The 19652-nt window shown below is 44.5% G+C and overlaps 1 protein-coding gene across 2 annotated transcripts in view; it reads right to left on the bottom strand.

Moving 5' to 3' along the window:
- Positions 1–19652, bottom strand: part of cntfr (ciliary neurotrophic factor receptor) — a 137790-nt gene that overhangs the window by 14154 nt on the left and 103984 nt on the right. For both annotated transcript variants that reach the window (XM_018750889.2, XM_018750883.1), the window contains exons 4-6: positions 12874–12994; positions 10509–10675; positions 8249–8412 (exon numbers count right to left, since the gene is read on the bottom strand). In XM_018750889.2, coding sequence (XP_018606405.1) covers positions 8249–8412; positions 10509–10675; positions 12874–12994 — 452 coding nt within the window. The remainder of the gene's footprint in view (positions 1–8248; positions 8413–10508; positions 10676–12873; positions 12995–19652) is intronic.

Here is a 19652-nt window from a genome sequence, read left to right as displayed (position 1 = left end):
TTATTTTAAAACTTTCTAATAACCACTGCTTTAATAACCACCGCTGTACGATAACGAATCTTGAGGGCTTTCAATGGAATATAAAATGAGTCAAAACACTGTTTTTTTTTTCCCAAAGTTTTCTTTTAATGATTAGCGTGTCTACCACAAAGGGCCCTCAGCCCTCAAGATTTTAAAGTTGCCTTTCAATTAGTGCCTCATTTACACCTGAAGCAGCAGGTGGGGCGACATCCTGCACTGTCATATAGTGGCTCCAGTCATGTTGTGCAGCCTGCAAGTGATAACACTACGCAGAGTTGATTGGAAGTCACAACAAATAAATCTAAATATAAGTGCAACTGGGGGGGGCACGGTCATGCAGCAGGTTTGGCCAGGTCCTGCCCTCTGGTGGGTCTGGGGTTCGAGTCTCACTTGGGGTGCCTTGCGATGGACTGGCATCCCGTCCTGGGTGTGTCCCCTACCCTCCAGCCTTGCGCCCTGTGTTGCTGGGTTAGGCTCCGGTTTGACGCGACCCCGCTTAGAACAAGTGGTTTCAGACAGTGTGTGTGTGTGTGTGTGTGTGTGTGTGTGTGTGTGTGTGTGTGTGTGTGTGTGTGTGTGTGTGTAAGTGCAATGAACACCAGGGTACCATACAGCCCTGGGTTAACCATGTTATTCACCCTCTCAGGGGTAAATCCACAACCTACAATGAAAGCTGGCTCTCTCATGTCCAAGTGGAAACCTTAACTGCGGACATACTTAGTGATGCATGAGTGTTATCCTCGCTTGCATCCTTAAACATCACTGCCAATGTCCATTCCCACGTTTCTGATCGAAACTCTTCCTTTCGTTTTACAGTAATCAAAAGTATGCTTCAGTGTTCTTTCCAGACGACGATACCTCGAAAGATTTCAGCTGTTCGTGGCCTGTATTCATTAAAAAAAAATGCATCATGCCATGCCGAAACATAAATAATGCATCAGATTAACTACCTTGTGGACCAATTAGGCCAAGGCATAGAAATAAACAGTACTGTATGCAGAGCCCTCCAGGGAGGACATGTGAAACCTCTGTCCTAAGAACCATGTAAATGCCTTCCATTCAGAACTAGTTTGACTCAAGGACTGCACTGGGATCGATGCAGAACCAGGGGGCAGCTGACAATTTTTATTTTTTTTTTTTTTAAATGTGATATCAAATTCTGTTTCTTTTTTTTCTGCTGGGAGGCCCATTAAACACTGTCTTTACGGGCTCACATTTCGCTGAAAAGCAGCAGAAGCTAAGTGCATTTTTTGGCTCCTGCTTTTTTTTTTTTTTTTTTTGCGTGAGGATATTTCACGGTTTCACAGCTATGCGATGCAGCCTTTTCAAAAAAACTGCATAATCACCGTGGAGGATATGTCACTGCCCACCACAGTAAAGCAAGTCCATGAATATATTAATGAAACCAAGCCTTCTTTCAGAACTGGTTAAAAAAAAAAAAAAAAAAACAGGACACTGACACTGTAATATACAGTGTAAACATTGTTCAGAGCTAAAGACACTTGATGGGCTTTGGACAGAGAACAAAAAAAATTATTCTTGACGCTGAAAACCACTTTGAAATGAAAGGTACCACCTGTTTTTGTGCCAGTCCGCCTTTTACTGCCTCCCTTGATAAGAGTCTTTATCACTAAAGTGGTGATGTGATTTTACCACATGGCACATCCATGCGTCCCTCTGACCCCACATCTGTTCACTAACTTCGACCTCTGGCCCATCGGAGGTACTGCCACCTCAAGGCCAGCAGCTCTTCGGTCCCTTGTCACACATGCATCTGCAGCCACTTTGAACAGAATGGTATTAAAGAGAGATGGCCTGGTAACTGTGGCCTGCAATTAACCTAACACCCTGCATGACTGTGTGCCAAGCATCTGAACGCCTCCAAGGAGCACATAGGAGCGAATGTCACACCCTCCGTTGGGAAATGTGGGAGAAATATATGATATATAATGTATAAAATAATATGTGACTACAACATGCAATCCCTTCAGTCCATTCAGTCCAAATCTGTAACATAGAGTATGATATAATTTTGCTCATCCATCCATCTATCTTCACTCTCCTGGCTGTCACAACAGATGTCGGGAGACAGGAGGTAGGGTTGGGACCCAAGCGTGGGTGCGTTTATTTGCGTGCCGAAACACAGAGGCTAATCAGGGACGGCGGTCGAGGACAGGCGGGGTCTTCCGATGTGCGGATGTCGTATCGAGGGCGAAGCAAGCCTCAGTAAACGGGGGGGGGGGGGGGGGACAAGCCGAGGTCAAAAGCCAAGAGATCCGTGAACAACAAACAATGAAAGGGTACAGGGAAACAGTGCGCTGAATTCACGAGCCGAGCAGGTGGGCGTTGTAGATTCCGCAACCCATTGCCGTGGCTGCTCTGCCTTAATACCGGGCCGTGCCGATTAGCCACAGGTGCCGTCGCTTGGCTCGCGGATGTGGGCGTGGCATCGGTCGTAGTCGCGGAGGTCCAGAGCCTCTCCCGGAATCATTAGCCACAAAGCCGAGTGATGGTTGCATTATGTTATGCGTCAACAAATAAAAACTGAGCCCAGCATTTTGAAAACTTAACCTACTTTTAATTAATCAAATTGCGACTGTTTTCATGTGCACTTGTTTAGCGTATGTAGCAGTTATAAGACCAAAAGTGGAAAGAGCTCTTATTATACTAGCGGGGGTGTATTTATTAAGGTGCTTAATGTGGGGTATTTGCTTAAATTCTGCCGAGGCTCATGAGAAACCCCAAGCGAAAGGTTCACCTTTGCCTTCGGGCCACGCGTGGCCGCGCAGCACATTCTAATGAGAAGCGCCAGGCACTAATATTAGCTGTTCTCCAGAAGTAATTCTGTTTTTTCTTTTGTGCCACGAACACGAGTCCCGCACCGCTACTCATCTTCACGGTTTTCTACGGAGGGAACGATAAAAGCGCTCAGAGTTCCACGTTTTAGAAGCACGGCATATTAATCAGAAAGTTTTTAACGCTCTCCATACCTAGAGATGATTTTTCATTATGCATAGTACGCAAAGGGACAAAGGGAGCTGTGCAAAAGAGGACGATTTCTTTTGCGTAACACGGGAAGTTACTTTCACGAGATGAGATGTAACTCATCGCAAGTGTCTGCCCCTGTGTGTGTGTGAGTGTGTGAGAGAGAAAGAGAAAAGAGAGCGGCGGAGGGTCGGGGTATTGTTTGTGCGTGTGTTTGCCTAGCGAGTTATCGTGAGGGGTGGGGAGGCTAGATTTTCATGAGCTAGATTTCTGCATAGACAGCTGAATAACCTTTTTTCCTCTCATTTCCTTTGCCATGCTAATGGCAGTGCAATGCTGGGACTATTGATTAATCTAAGTGCTAGTGGGAGGATGAGAGTGACTTCTGGCAGACGCACAAAAGCCTATTAAATACAAGGAGGCGGAGGCGGGGGGGGCCCCGGCATGTCAGAGAAGAAAGGCGGAAGGAGCAGGAGAAAGGCGAGGAAAGCGAGGGAGAATAAATGAATGGAAAAGGGGAAGGTGAAAGGCACGCGGGTCCAGGCACGTTGTTCTGTCTGGCAGCGAGGACGAGGGTTAAACGGATGAAGGCGGCCGTGGCTCGTTGATCACTGGAGATCCGCGGCCCTGGGTTCGAGGGGCTGTGAGAGATTGGTCGCAACTCCAGTAAAGCCAGACAAAGCAAACACGCACGGCAGAGAGGACTCAGACTTCTGTCTTGAAACTCAAATTGTGCTTTTCAAATGTAAGCAGCATCCATGGGTCAGATCTGTTTCACGCTCCTTCAAGTACATGACAAAGAACCGATGATCTGTTACTTCAGCAGTCAGGCGTGAGGGACGGAGGTGGTCATAAGAGCAGACTGCCATTGATCAAAAATGTTCGCAGAGTACAATACCGCGCCCTGTCGCCATGGGTATGGCAATCTGGCTGCACCAAGAGACAGTTCATGGACTGCTAGTTCCATCTAAAGGGAGGAGATGGGAAACCAACCAATGATTCAACCTCCTCTCAAGTCAAACCAGACAATCCTGCGAGCGAACAGCTGGTCACGAACAGCGATACTCCTAAGTTCCGTTCTTTCGTACCGCTGTGTGTTTCACTGGTGTTTATCTTACTTTAAGGAAGACGGCGAGAAGATGTAAGGTAACGCGGTTCGGAGATATAAATAAGACAAATAAGTTCCCCCCGTTACAGAAATGCTTCAGTGGTTGCTGTTTTTTTATGGGTTACGGAAGGAACGCAAAACAAGATATACAACTTAGACTGCAGAGGAAACCATTAGATAGTTAACAGAACAGAAGGAAGAGATCCAGCGGAGTCTGGAGCATGGGCTTCGGCCAGCTATGATTAAAATGAATAAATGATAAAGTAAACTAATTTATTATTATTTTCAGGCCGGTCTAAAGTGGCTCGTGGGGTAGGAGGGGTTTCACAGGAGGAAACGCTGACTGCTCATATGGGGTGAGGAATGATTAATATTTGGGCCATGCAGTCCTCCCCCCAACGCAACAGGGGAGCCTGCGTTGCCTCTCCGCCTCTCAGACGGAGCCTGTGTCCACCTCGCTTTGGTGAGAAACGCAAAAGGGTAGATAAGAGAGGAAAAGCCTGACCCGGAGCAGGTCTGTGGAGAAGTGCAGCTCGACGCAAGAGCCGTCACCTGCTCAGCTGCTTTCGCCCGTTCCTCCTCACGAGTCATCGTCAACGCCGCATCGCTCAGCGCTCACCTCGGCCTTCATGTTGCCGTTCAAGCTCAGGCTTAACCCTAACCCTAACCGCTCCACTCATGCTTTGACAACATCAGCATTGCAGACACAGATCGGCATGATAAGAGCAACGTGACTGATGGTTGTTCATAGCAAACCAATCACCTCAAAGTGTATATAAATTCTTACAGCAGTGTTTGGTGTATGTTTTCATTATTTATGCCAGAAATAAGTCTCAGTTCAGCCAGACGGTAAAGCCTTATATCCGTCCATCTATCCGTCCGTCGCTTGTCCTGGTCAGCATTGCAGAGGTCCAAGGCTGTTATAATACTCGAGGGGGGTGAATTTATTCAGGTGCTTAATGTCGGATATTTGCTTGAGGATTCTACCGAGGCTTATGAGAAATCCCAAGCGAAAGGTTCACCTTTGCCTTCGGGCCACGCGTGGCCGCGCAGCACATTCTAATGAGAAGCGCCAGGCACTAATATTAGCTGTTCTCCAGAAGCAATTCTGTTTTTTTTTTTGTGCCACGAACGCAAGTCTTGCACGTCTACTCATCTTCACGGTTTTCTACGGAGAGAATGATGAAAGCGCTCACCGAGTTCCACGTTTTAGAAGTAAGGCATATTATTCAGAAAGTTTTTAATACTCTTTAAACCATATACCATCCATCTATTTTCAATAACCGCTTGTCCTGATCTCGGTTATCAGGAGCTTGTTCCAGAATCACTGGGCAGAAGGCTGAAGGGGGTACACCCTGGACAGGACACCAGCCCATTGCAGGTAAAACCTTCTGTATATTCAATGCATATGTTTTTAGCATCCTATCATATGAGACTTTGGCACAAGTATAATTTTTGTGCCGGTCCATCTATAGTATACTCTCCTAAGCTCAGACTTTCTCTGATTCATACTGAGTCATCGTGACCATTATTAGACCTTCTTTACTTTGAAGAAATTGCATATAAAAGTGGTTGGACCAGGTTGGGGCCAAGACTGAAACAGCAGCCACACTAATACTTTAAGCACAGTTAAGACACCAAGGCTAAGAGGGCAAACTGCATCACAGGATATTCCTACATCACAGCAAAATGCCTAATCCACAGCCCAGACCAAATGAATTCCGCTGTCAGTATATCATTATAACTATAACAATTGTTAGGAACAGCAATTTCTGCTTCTTAGAGCAGTCATATTTGAATCCCTCTCACTGAAGCAGGAAAAGTTTGTCTTCTGTCTGCCACTAAGAAGCTCAGTGGGTTCAGCTGTTTTGCAGACATATGGGTGAAACACCAGGGAATGGCAGGTGTCTCTCTATAAAATATTTCTGAAAATGTTTCCGTCTGGCCCTTTGGCTTGTTCCCCTGTATCTCACAAATGTATCGTGCTCCCAACCGCAGGCAGGATATTGAAGTCCCTTGTGGTTTAAAATAACCTATCATATCAATATTTAAGTGACGAAGATCCCTCATAAATTAGTCTCACCAGTTATTGGTTTTGTTTGTGTTGACGTCAACGGGGCAAGTGAGGGGCGTTCGCCTTTGCTGATGTCATAATCAGAAGGTGAGAAGCTGAGCTATTATCCTTATCATAAATACTTTGGAATTTAATGGCGAAGCTGCGCCTCTGCTCAGCCAATTGTGACTTCCCAATTTCACAATCAACAGCAGGGGTTTAAGTGACTGTGTGGGTTTCTGCAGAACAGAATGAAGTCTCCGCATGAAGGCAAGACCATCCAGACTCCTGCTCTCTTTTCATTTTAATTACTCTATCTTAGATCAGTGAATATGCCAGTGCTCAAGGGTGTTTGAGTCTATGGGATCCCCAATATTGAGGTGGAGAACGTGTCAAGGACAGGAGATGGGATGACAGCAAGAGCTGAGAGGCATCACCTCTCTCTGGGTTGTGTAAGTGTGCTCTGAACACCGCACTAGTTTTTAGTCCTTCTTCACAACAAATGCAATCAAAGTCTTGAGCAAACTGAGGAGAGAAAGCAGAGGTGCATCCAGCTAACACCCGGACCACTCCTCCTCAAACCCTGAATGACACCAAACTCCAAAATCTCTGCACTCAGCTTGCCCTCCCATGGCAACAGCAGCTGCAGCCCAATTTGACAGTGCCAGTTTCCAAGGGAAACTTAGCAAAGAGATGCCATCAATACTGTTGGGTTAGAACTGCACTGCTGTAAATAGAACCTATTCTTCACCCCGCCTTTAGAAAGTCAAACGATTAAGGGAAAAGCATTTCTTCACTAGTTGTGCAACCATTCCTATCACTAACAATATTAGCAATAAAACCTCTATCATGTACAAAATGGACTGGCGGCTCATGGCAATTTTCATTTTTAGTGGTCTTAACAATAACATATAGATCAGCCTCAATGTGTTGATATAAAGCGATTTCACAATGAGTACAAAATGAGCGTGGGGTGGCTTTACTGAGAGTGGATCTGCATGTATGAGGGTCTGCAACCTGGCTTTGGAAACAGCTACAGAAACAAGTGGCATCAGTAGGACACATTGGCTTTGATGTCTATCTCACTGCATGCTGCAGCTGTGTGTGTTAAATCCCGACACACACGCAGCGGCCAACATCGAGGGCATCCCGGACGCCTGTTAACTCGAGGTGCCGATTGTCACCGCACCGGTATCGTGATTCTGTGAGAGTTGCTCTCTTAGCTCTGGATGGGGGATGAAGGCCCGTAACTCCGAAAGTACAAGAGTGCTCTGTGATTGGTCGGTGAAGAATTCCTCCTTATGTCAGTTTAATATATTAATATATGAACCTCGCTGGCAATATGTTCGGCAAGCATTACCTCTATAAGGAAATCCTTGCGCGTAGCTGATCCAGTCCCATAAAAGAAACACAAAAAGGCGTTTCAGATGATAACTCAAATGACAGAGATAATCAGAAACATACGTTTGTTGTTTGATAAAGCTTTCAAAGCTAATGGACCAGATGCCTTCTGTAGTTAGGTGGGTGACAACAAAATTCGAAGACCGAGGACACACGGAAAATGGCAGATGGCGGAACTTAATTTGTGAACATTACAACTGATGGTGTACTTAACCTGACTTTCAGGTTGGTTGCCAGTTCTCATTAACACAAGTAATTAACATGATGACTTCTGCAAACTGTGAGAAAAGAACACGCATTCTTCACACAACCACAAAAGCACCCTGTCCTCTAGGCTAAAGACCCAGCATCGTTATTTCAACGTGCCTATGTGCCCTTCAACAATGTCATGACTGCTGCTACTCTCCACCAAAAGAGCTACTAGCTTTTACACCAAAGAGAAAAATCCCCAAGAAATCCTCTTCAGCCCGCTTCTTTGCTTACACATTTGTTTACCGTACATGTACTTTGTAATCCCATTCCAAATGAACTGACTTCAGAACAAAAATTGAACTGGAACAGCACACTTATATTTCTGTTCTCATGGCTCTCGTGAAGTTTCCTTGGAAACAGACTCAGATCTTGCTTCCTACAGGAATAATAATGTCATTAATGTAGGAAATAAAGAGAGCAGGACTCACGTGCTGCCACTGCTCCCGGATCAGCGGCCTGTAGCGCAGGAAGTACTTGAGGGGAAAGTTCTCCACATCAGGCCACGTGGACGGGCTGTTCCAGGTCACCTCCAGTCGACGTGCATTTTTGGGGATGGGTGTGGCTACCACCTTCTCAGGTGGGTCAGGTTTCACTGTTGTGACAGTAAAAGGGAGATGGGATTGAGACCATTCTTACACCTCAGCGAAAGGGTAACTAAAGAGAAGAGTGTTTAACGAACTGGGCTTATGACTATGAATTGTTATATTGGTTCACGTTGCGGGAGAAGTGCAGCACATGCCTTTGAAAGCATCCCAACCTGATCTGCACTAATTATGAATAAAACATCCTGCTACTGAAGGGGAGAGAGTGTCCAGTTGTAGGCTTGTCTGTGTGAGTCACTTTGCATAACCTCATCTGCATTAATAAAAAAGCAACTTCATAAAAAGGGGAAAAAAAAAAAAAATCTGTGGTAGTGTCTGGACAAAAGATTCCACTAAAAATAGAATTAAATATGTAATGAAAATGAACTAAAAAGTAAAATCAGATAAGGTGGTAAGGTCACCCATAGAATGGAGAGGAGTAAGAAGAGGCAAGAGGTGAGGGTGTGTGAATAATGAGAGCTATAAGGACATCTGTGTGGAAAACTAGTGGAAGGGGAAATGGGAGCTTCGTGGTCTATAGAGGTGATCCAGTGCTAAAGGTTTCTGAAGGCTTGAGAGGAAACGGGGGTGACAGTGACAGTGCATTTACAGCAAGTCTCAATTCATCTCCAAAATCAGCCCTGTGTTTGGATATCCCAGCCATTAGCCTGCAGGACCCCCCTAAATGGAAGAGCAAACATATCTACTTCTGTCGTGAGCCCCTATCGTTGCACAAATCCACGTCAGCAGTCATTTATCATCCCCGGCACAGGGAGGGAGTCGCTGTGTGGGGGGTGTGCTGCTTGCATTGCAATTTGCCTCCTCCATCCAGCCACCAGGAGGACAATGACCCTGAAATTGTAAGCACTCTCCCAGACCTACAGAGACTGACAACTACCAGCAAACTGGCACCTTCACGGTACCATATATAAATAACAACAGCTCCATCGGAGAATTTGCCCCTACTACCTGCAAAAGCTGCTTCCAGACAAACACGAGATGCCTGAAACTCACAGGCATTTGACCCCAGAGGTCATTTTTATGCAGCATCTTGATGATAGGCATATTATGCATTTACATATGCACACATACACACGTTATACAATTTAAACAACTGGATTACTCTACGCCGTTCAGTATCTAACTGGGTTTTTCAGTGTCCATCACTGTATGATCCAGGACAATGGTCCAGCAGAGCCTCCACAACAAGAGTACCCTACATCTAAAATGTGCAAAACCTTAAACTAGGATCTCAGCACTGGTTCCACAATCCTGCTCTCCAACACTAAGGCACACCCCACAGATCTGCTGAGTCCCAGTGTTTCCCAAGCTAATCTCAGCACTATTTGCATTTTTATGAGCAGCCTGTGTGTATGTAGCCATGCATGTAAGCGCTTCATTTGGCTGCTGTGAACCACATTGCTTCCTTTCTACTGTTTTACTTCTTCCACCCCTGGGACACTGCAAGGCCTCAATGGCTCATTAGGGGGGGAGTCTGTTAGCATAATTTGCCATAAGTGGTTCCCGGAAGTCTCTGTGCTGGACAAGACAACTACAGCCAGATGTCCCCCCCCATGGTGAATGATTAGGGAAAGCCCCAATGTTGTGCATGAGATTGTCTAGCTCCACAAAAGCACCTGAGGGCCCGAGTATGTCTCACTTGTTTCATCTTGCTTGGTACGCCTGTCTTTTTCTACAGGGCTGATTCTGAATGATTTCACACCCCTGGCTTCGCCTACATTTGTGACTGCTTGTTCAAGTGTGATGTTCAGATTATGCCGCTCCAACCGCTGGTTTTGGGTTGGCGAAACAATGAGATGAACAACTTTGTGGGTCATTTCATGGTGGCTGACAAATAAATAGGATTGTGACGGATCATTTCAGTGTACAGCAGCTTTTCTTGTAAACACTGCAGCCCCCTTTACCCATTTCCCGAGCCTACCAAATGCAGCGTGGCTATACATGATGAAAGGAGAAGGTTAGTTTAAAAACAGGAGGGTTCTTAGAAAATTCATCACTGCATGAATGTGAAACTCTGTGCTGGAAGACAACTAAAAGGTGGAAGGCACGTTTCAAAAAAAATAAAAACAAAAAATAGGATTTTTACCAATTACAAATTCATCAAAGGAGATGACGTTGGATGCTTGGCCCAGTGCATTGATCGCTGTAACGTTCACTCTGTACTTGAAGGTGGAAAAGAGTTCTGGGAACTTCACATGGCAGCGGTTCTTGTGGGTTGCATCTCTCTGGACCTCCAGGAACTTCTGGTTGTGCCTGGGAAGAAACAGGAAGGACAGATTGTCATATGGTAAGATACAGTACACACACATTTTCAGAACCGCTTGTCCCTTACGGGGTCACGGGGAACCGGAGCCTACCCGGCAACACAGGGCGTAAGGCCAGAGGGGGAGGGGACACACCCAGGACAGGACGCCAGTCCGCCGCAAGGCACCCCAAGCGGGACTCAAACCCCAGACCCACTGGAGAGCAGGACTGTGGTCCAACCCACTGCGCCACCGCACCCCCTAAGATACAGTATATTAAGTCAAATCACTCTATACTTCAGAATGAGAAACAGTCTAGGACCATGTACAGCTGATTAAAAAAGTCCCACAAAAATGGACCCAAAAAGTTTTTGACTGCTTAAGGTCATTTAAAGAAGCCTTGATGAAACACCGAAGCATGAAACACACACACACACACACATTTTCAGAACCGCTTGTCCCTTACAGGGTCACGGGGAACCGGAGCCTACCCGGCAACACAGGGCGTAAGGCCGGAGGGGGAGGGGACACACCCAGGACGGGACGCCAGTCCGTCGCAAGGCACCCCAAGTGGGACTCGAACCCCAGACCCACCGGAGAGTAGGACTGCGGTCCAACCCACTGCGCCACCGCACCCCCCAAGCATGAAACAGAAACTATTAAATATATTTAAAAAAAAAAAAAAAAACCACACACCCAGACACAGTGTCTGTGCACAATGTAAAGTTACAAAAAGAAATGCCCAGAGCACATCGATGTGAACTGACTTGAGTAACAGAATGTGATGAAAGAAAGCACCGCTGAGCATTACAAGGATCGAACTGAATGTAGAAATCACGAAGATATACATTGCCTTCGGCACCTTGAAGGCAACCCTACTGCAACGAGTGCCCTGCTAAATAATATTTGATTGATTAAGTCACTTCCAGTGATAGATTTGCTTAGGTTTATTTACCTGCCAATTTTGAAGCCAAAGTTTGATTTCAAATCTAACATCAAAATAAGTGAATGTCAACAAGTCTTGAGTCAACCCAAACAGGGATGTAACAAATTGCCTACCAACCCAAATAGGACATAAGTAAAACATAGTCTCTGCCTACTTTAGCTCAGTCTAACTGAGCACCAACCCACAAAGGGCATGAAAAAGCTTAGAATAAGCACTGAAAAGACACCAGGAGAGCTGGAGGCAGTGTGTGTCACCATGGCACGGCACCAGCTGAAGGGGGCGCTGGTAATCTGCTGACAGCCCACACAGAAGCAGAGATGCGTCGGTGCCTGGGGCAAGTTGAAGTGCCACCGGCTCAGTCAGAGACCAGAGGAGTGACTCACCTTTATCTCTGGTTCCCTCCCCAGAGAAGAGCCAAACTCAAACTCCTACTTGAGGACCTAGAGTACTTCGATCGTGGAGCTGCGTATGCCTCCGCCGTGTCACCTGCATCAGCCCTTTGTGCAAAGTGTTTCTGGCCAGGCCTCTTTTGCACTTCAATTATCTCAAGGGCAGCCGCCATAAGGAGTGTTATCAGTTTGAATATTTTAAAGGGGGGGCGGGGGGGCGGAGTGTTATCGAACTCTACAAGCCACCCTGCCACTGTCGATTACTTATTAATGTGCTCCTAAGTGCTCTAATCAAGGCTAAGGACCAGTGTTTGGTGATGGAAAAACACCACAGCCACAAGTAGAAATGTGTAAAATTCACAGTTTAAAGGAATAAAATGTGATGGGGAAAAGGCTCTTCTAAATGCAACAGAACATATTGAACCTACAAAATTCATGAAGTCCCTGCTGTGGAATTGCCCTGTGCTGCGAAATGTCTGGATCTCATTGATTTCTGTTCTTTGTTTTAGTGTAGTTAAAAAAAGAAGCCTAGCTTGTCTTAGCGCCTTCGCCATTCCCGTCATCCGTTCTCGCATGCATATATGAACACCAAAGTAGGGCTTTTGCTCAGCCTACTTCTAAATGTGTTGTCATAATTATTCATCTCTTTGAGGCTGGAAAGGGTGGTGGATTAGGGTGGCTCACCCTTGAATATGCTTCCACAAACTATTTCTATGGCACCATTTGCTGCTGCAAGCTTGACTTTGGATGATTTGGTGATGATCTCCCATTGCGAAATAGGTCCACTGACATTCAACCCAGGTAGCCACCAGAGTAAACTGTGCTTTACTGTGATTTGACCACTAAATTAATAGTTAGTTTTCCTTTGCTTACCTGACTTGGACCTCGAAGTCAGTGGGGATGTAGGTGGGATGCTGTAGGTGCCAGCTGCAGTAGAAGCCCTTGGGGTAAGTGTTCGACCGGCATGTTATTATGGGCGGCTCTTTTGGGGGAACTACAGGGAAACAGAGGATAGTGTGGTGGAGGTGGAGTAGGGGAGGGAGGGAGGGGAACATGGGAAAAGAAAATGAGTACATCTGATTTAGAGTCCCCACTATCATACAGTATCAATTGAGGCCTGACAGATCTCGTCCCTGAGCATGGTCCCACAAGCTCTGTCCTCAGTGCCCCTCCATGACGTCATGCTCATCTCCTCAACCCGTGGTGTGAACGGACGGGCCGCCAGGGAGATGTAATAACCGCCCCAGACCTCCCCCCAGATTAGACCTCTTTCTTATACCTCCACTGGACCGTGCCTGGCGCTGGTGAAATTGAAACCGATGACTTGGACCTGTTGCCCAGGCAACGCATAATATTACTTTATTCCTGTGAAACACTGAAGAGGAATGGCGAGGAGGGGGGCAGTTAACCGTGATGGCTGGCAAACTTCCCCATGTAGTGTCATCAAGCCCGTTTTCCAACAACCACCTTCAGCAGGAACAACTCCTCTACACCGTCTTGTCTTCCCCCCTAAAACGGTTAGCAGAAATGTGACTTCGGCCACTCTTAGTTACCCTGCCCTTGAGGGCCAAGAATAGGGTACTTGACAGCATAATGGTTAGAGCTGCTGCCTGAAATCTGAAGACTTCTGGTTCAAATCTCGCTTATTGCTGTTGTACCCATGCACAAGGTACTGACCATAAATATTGCTCCAGTAACATTTCCCAGCTAAATAGTTGCAAGAAGCTAAACACTGAAAGTCACTTTGGAGAAAAGCATCAGACAAGTGAACAGATGTGTGCAAGTTGCTCACCACGAAACCTCATCCCCCACTAACCCTTCCCAAGTCACCTTCTTCAAAATACTATAAAACCTATAGCTGCAGCCCAGTTTACCATCACCCAAAATCATTTGTCCTTCATGCTCAGATAATTTGAGGAAGATGCTGCAAAACATGGAGACTTCTACTTTTTCTTATTCATGGAATGATAAATAAATCAGATGCGGCACACGACATTGATTAATCACAATCATTCAATTAGATGTTAGCTGTAATATATCGCTCTCAGTTCACTGCAATCTCCGTTAATGAACGGACAAACAAATAAGGGACCTCTCAATCAATCAGTTGTTAAAATCCGTCGCACTACATAACCCTCCCTTAATGATTAGGGTCTAATGATTTAGGGTAAAATGAAATCTAAATTAATGAGAACGATCAATCCCATTCAATCAAACTTACTCAAACTCTGCTGTAATCACATAATTAAAAGTTTAGCTTTGATTCAGCTGGATGTTTGTGAATACACTTAGGGACTGGGAGAAAGTTCATATTGTCAAGAAAGATTTGAAGAGACTAACCTGATAACTCTAGGGGGAAAAAAAATCCTAGAGGAGCGGCTATTGCAACTTTTCTTGTTGGATTACAAACAAGGACTTTCTCACATATTCACTGGCGGCCATTCGATTAGTTAGGGAGTGACGGAAGATAAATCAGAAATCACTGTCTGTCCTCTGCAAAAAAAGGAAGGATGTAAAAAAGGCTTTAACCTGTCTCAGAAAAAAAGGACACAAAGAAATGTTTTTTCTTCATTGAATAATTAAAAAAATGACAATCATTTATTATTTAGCTCGAGCTCTTACCTAAAGCTAATTACTTACATTACAAGTCAAAAATCTCACCCACTTATGCAGCTGGGAATTTTGCCTGAAGTTATTCAGTTTAAGTACAGTGGACTAAATATCTTAAGATCTAAATATATAAAGGACAAATAACCATTTTACTTTCATTAGGTATGGTCCAAAGAACTTGACTGGCATTGGTACTAAATCAAGTTATATGGGGGAACCTTGAATTGTATTGGTTTAAGTCTCACGTATATAGAAAAAAACATACACAGAACACATAATAAAGTGTAACACCATCATATATATGGAGCATCACACGTGTGCAGGTACACACACTCACACACAAGGACCTAGTATACTTGCTTAAAATGCTGGTTACCATGCTATTTCGAGAAGGATGTTACTTGCATGTAGGGTAGGGGGGCAAGCTGAAATAGTGGCTGTCTTGTTTACTTCGAGTTGAACCTGGTCTCCACCCACCAGAAAGCCCAGATAGTGTACCTTGCTCCACTTCATCATACACCTTGCTGGGTTTGCTGTGAGTCTGGACCATCTCTTTGACTTTGGGACAGACCTGAGATGCATCAGATGTCTTGCCAGTCATAAAGATACTGATGGCTAGATGGGCAATGGTGTAGGTCGTGTTCAAGTGATGAATCTTGTCCACAAGTTGGTAACTGTATGGAAGTGGGCCCCATGAAGCCCGAATGGAAGGGTAACAAACTGAGGCAAACCAAATGGAGTTGAGAAGGTTGAGATATGAGACATCTCTCTCTCTATTTCTCTCTCACACACACACACACACACACACACAGTTTACCATACTGCCACCTAACACATACAATTAAACACCTTGCTGCCATGACTACCCTATTTAAACCCATGTGTGACAGTAAGAAGGGTTTTCACCTGGATAGAGAGAGAAAATTACCAGAGCACAAGTTCAGCAGTTTAAATCTCTGCTGTTCTGATTCCCCTTCTCCCCAAGAACTTGACTAGTCTAAGAGGTGAAGAATAAAGCCTAGTTCAATCCAGATACCCTGATTTCGTCTCTTTTTGTGCAGTGAGCCAGGCTGTTTGTTAGAGAGCATTATTGTCCTTTTCAGGTAACATTAAACCAAAAAGATGTTTTCAGCTGTGTAAATAAGTGAATGATCAATCTGCTTAAAATAAAACTACACAGAGACAAAAAGTCAAGCTTTTAAATTGTTCATGTGACAATCTGTGACCAAAAGGCACTTTAACAATCATGTGAAAAGGTAGAGGCCAGTTCCGATTATCTGCTTTAGACCGAAAAGTTAGCATATACTATATAAATCTGAAGACAATGATGCAAACAGAAGCAATATGGGGCCAACTCAGAGCAGAGGATTTTAAGTACACTGTTCTTTTCCAGTTATCTTAAGCTCTGGATGCTTGCAAGCTTTTCTTAGCTGCTTCTCAAATTAGCACTTTCCCGGGGGTAAACCACACAAAGTCACACTTCACATTGCAGGATTTTGATTGCTTTCATAAAAGTAAATACCTGCACAAAATGTCACAAAAACATGAACAGCAATACAGAGGAACAAGTTGGCATTCTTGCTGGACGTCAAGATTTCCTAGTTGGGTAGCAAGTCACTGGTTGTTTTTCCTCCTGAAATGATTTTATGGCCACTCCTTTTATGGCCCAGGAACACACATCTACATTGTACCAATATAGGTGGTGGTGTAGTGGGTAAGGACCTGGAGTGGTGGCCAAAGATCAGCTATTGTGTTCTTTAGGAAAGTGATTCCTCGAGTAAATTCCTTCAGTGAAATGTCCAGCTGTATAAATGGATGAATATGCACGACGGAGTGTCTCTCCTGGGTAGAAACAAAACAAATAAATAAATAATGTGATAATGTGATCAGGCTTGTGGCTTCCATTAGCTGATCCGATGAAGGCTGTGGGGGTCTCGCCAGGGGTGGTGTCATTTAGCATGACCCCTGGGACCACCACACAATGGAAATGCTCTGCTTGGCCTCTGGCTTCACTCCAGATGACCCTTTAATGTCTAAAAACTACAGGGCCTATGAACTGGAAATGCTACTGCAGGACGGCTGAGAATCTCAAGGCTGCTTTTCCGGATGTGAAAATTCCGAGTCCAACTGTTACCACAAAGTGCACTATGGTCACCCCCAAGCCAGAAGTCAACCCCACCTCCTCCATGAGGGGGTTAGCATACTGACCTGCATAGAATGCATCTGCAAACCTGAAATAGACAGGGGAGGAGTGTATCTACAACTACAACTACACGCCTCACCTGTAGTTGAGGAGCCGGGAAGCTTCTCCAGGTGTTACTTCTGGGGGTCATCCTTGTTTCTAGTTGAAACTCACATTTGCAATGACATGGAATTAAAGGTATCTTTCCACTTTCACACTTCTTCATACAGCTGGATATTCCCTCAAGAAATCAAGGCTAAGAATTTTGCTGAGAGGTACAACCTCCTGAGTCTTTGACTGGGCTGCCTTTATGATACAACTTTAGTTATCACCGTGGAATACAACAAGTGACAGTATGGATACCACACAGGAAGAAAAGTAATTTTGTAATCTGAAGGGACACACCCCTTCCTCTTCCGTTTTCAGAAACACCTTGAGATGAGTTTTTAACCAATTGCATAAAACTGACACGGTCTGACAATTTGCAAAATGAAATCTGCCAGCTGGTATGAACATATGTATTTTCCGATTTACATAAATCCAAAGACATAAGTAGAGACCTGAAGAATTAAAACCTGAGATCAACAATAAAACCAATCTTTGCAGAAAAAAAAAATCCAAACTTATCTGCTGTGGAAAAATCTACTAAATGACTGCTGGTATTCTCCTAGTCCTGCAAATTCACCACTGCATCTTCTTGCCTGTTATCAAGATTCCTGCTGTCTGTTGCACGGGGGCTAAATGCCAGGGGTGGGCTGTGGAAGGACCTCAGGACACAGTGCTATGTTCCTTGGAAAACGCCTGTAAATTAGGGATTGGCCACAGGCCTCAGGTCTACAGGGAGGGTCCTGCCGGTTATACCATCACCATCACTGCCTCCTCTCTTCTGCTGCTTCCTCTCACTGAATATTTTCACAGCTACACCTCAGATCTCAGTCAGTCGTTTTCGCAAATAAAATATAAATAACTCCGAGGATGACGAGATTTTCTCTCTTCCTGCTGGTGCTGTGTTTAAGCCTGAGCTCATGATGCCAGACTTCACAGGAAAATGTTGTCGACAGTTGAAAACTGATTGTGGAACAAAAAGTTTCTTGATATATCATATAAAAAATAATAATAAAAAAACATGTGCCGTAAAGTGTATGGTCAAAAGGCAGTATAATACATTTAAACCAATAAATAGAAAAATACAGCTATTACAAAATATTTTTTTGTACAAAGGCAGGTTGAAAAGGATAAAAGTGTTAGCTACACAATGAACCAATGTAATTACCGCCAACTGGGGACTCGTAACTGAAACTTAATGGTTACAACGAAATAGTTCCCACCTGCTTTCCCAGTACAGTAAAAGCCATCTAAATAAAGGAGAATAAAGGATACGTGTCTTATAGACAATACATAGTAATTTATGTTATGATTTCCTCCAAAATAGTTTACAGTGCAAGTTATTGTATACCAAGCTACGTACAGTTATTTACCCTTTCATACTGCAGGCTAGTGGAGCAATCCAAGGTTACTACCTTGAGGGTACTTGAGCAAGGTACTAACCCTGGTACTTGGCAGGAGGCTGGATTTCAAACTGGGGATTTTAAATGTAAGGCAACAGCACTGATCGCCATGCCAGCTGACACCTCTGAATTGAGTATAATTGCTTGTAGACAAAAAAAAAAATATATATATATATATATATATATATATATATGAAATGACCTTTGAACATGCGTACCACAACAATTTATATTTCCCCAGAGACAAGATTTAAGTGACTGAGCACACCACATATTCCAGTTGAGCTGGGTCTATGAGATTCTGCTTCTGCCACTCAAGTTGCATGAGGGTTAGGAAGGTTCTAGGATAGTCTCCTGCCCTCAAGAAAAAGTTCAAGTTCAAGTGGGTTTTTATTGTCATTCCTCTGTATAGCTTGTACACAGTGGAACGAAATGTCATTTTTCCGGTACCATTGTGCAACATAGAACAGTACGCAAGACAGAAAGGAGAGCAGATCGGATGCAATGCTGCAATTTCTCTGTCATATGGATTCCATACAAGCAAGGTCCTACAGCAGTACTGGTTGTTGGATTTCTGTTCTTAATTTTGTGTCTTCCTCCACCACCACCCTTTCCCTGACCTATGTTTTAAGTTATCTCCTTCATCAACTAATTGCAAACACGCAAACACACACACAACTTGATTGGCCATCATTTTGGGGTGCAAAGTCAGACAAACATATAATTATGTTTAACTAGCCTCTGTCTTATTTATCTTTTGAAAACTTATGGTGTTTAATGCTTCCCTTTAAATAGCAGAAAGGGTAAGTAAATCACATGAGAAAGGAGGAGGCTTCACTTAATTAGATTAGTGAACAGCCTTCACTAATTACAAATAATTTATGTCTGCACAGAATTTACCTCAGCAGTTTGCCCATATTACTTTATCCAGTTGGAACAACATTAAAACTTTTGTAGGTACCTGTAAGATGCAAATTTTGAAGCATTCCTATACATACATACATACACACTTCCTGAACTGCTTGTCCCATATGGGGTCGCAGGGAACCAGAGCCTACCCAGCAACGCAGGGCATAAGGCCAGAGGGGGAGGGGACACACCCAGGACAGGATGCCCATCCACCGCAAGGCACCCCAACCAGGACTCGAACCCCAGACCCACCAGAGAGCAGGACCCAGTCAAACCCACTGCGCCACCACAATCCCTAAGAAATGTATTAAAAAGTAATTATTCTTGTCCTTTTTCTAAGGATGTCCAGGTGAGGATTAGCGGGAAGTCTGTGATGGACTTTTCTTGGGGGTTCCGAAAGACTTGGGGGATTGGGGGTATGTTGGAGGGATGATGGTGCTTTC

Source organism: Scleropages formosus, chromosome 6 (genome assembly GCF_900964775.1).
Source record: "Scleropages formosus chromosome 6, fSclFor1.1, whole genome shotgun sequence".
In the NCBI taxonomy this organism is placed as follows: Eukaryota; Metazoa; Chordata; class Actinopteri; order Osteoglossiformes; family Osteoglossidae; genus Scleropages; species Scleropages formosus.
Note: the sequence above shows the minus strand (reverse complement) of the source record. Positions and strands in the feature narration are given on the sequence as shown.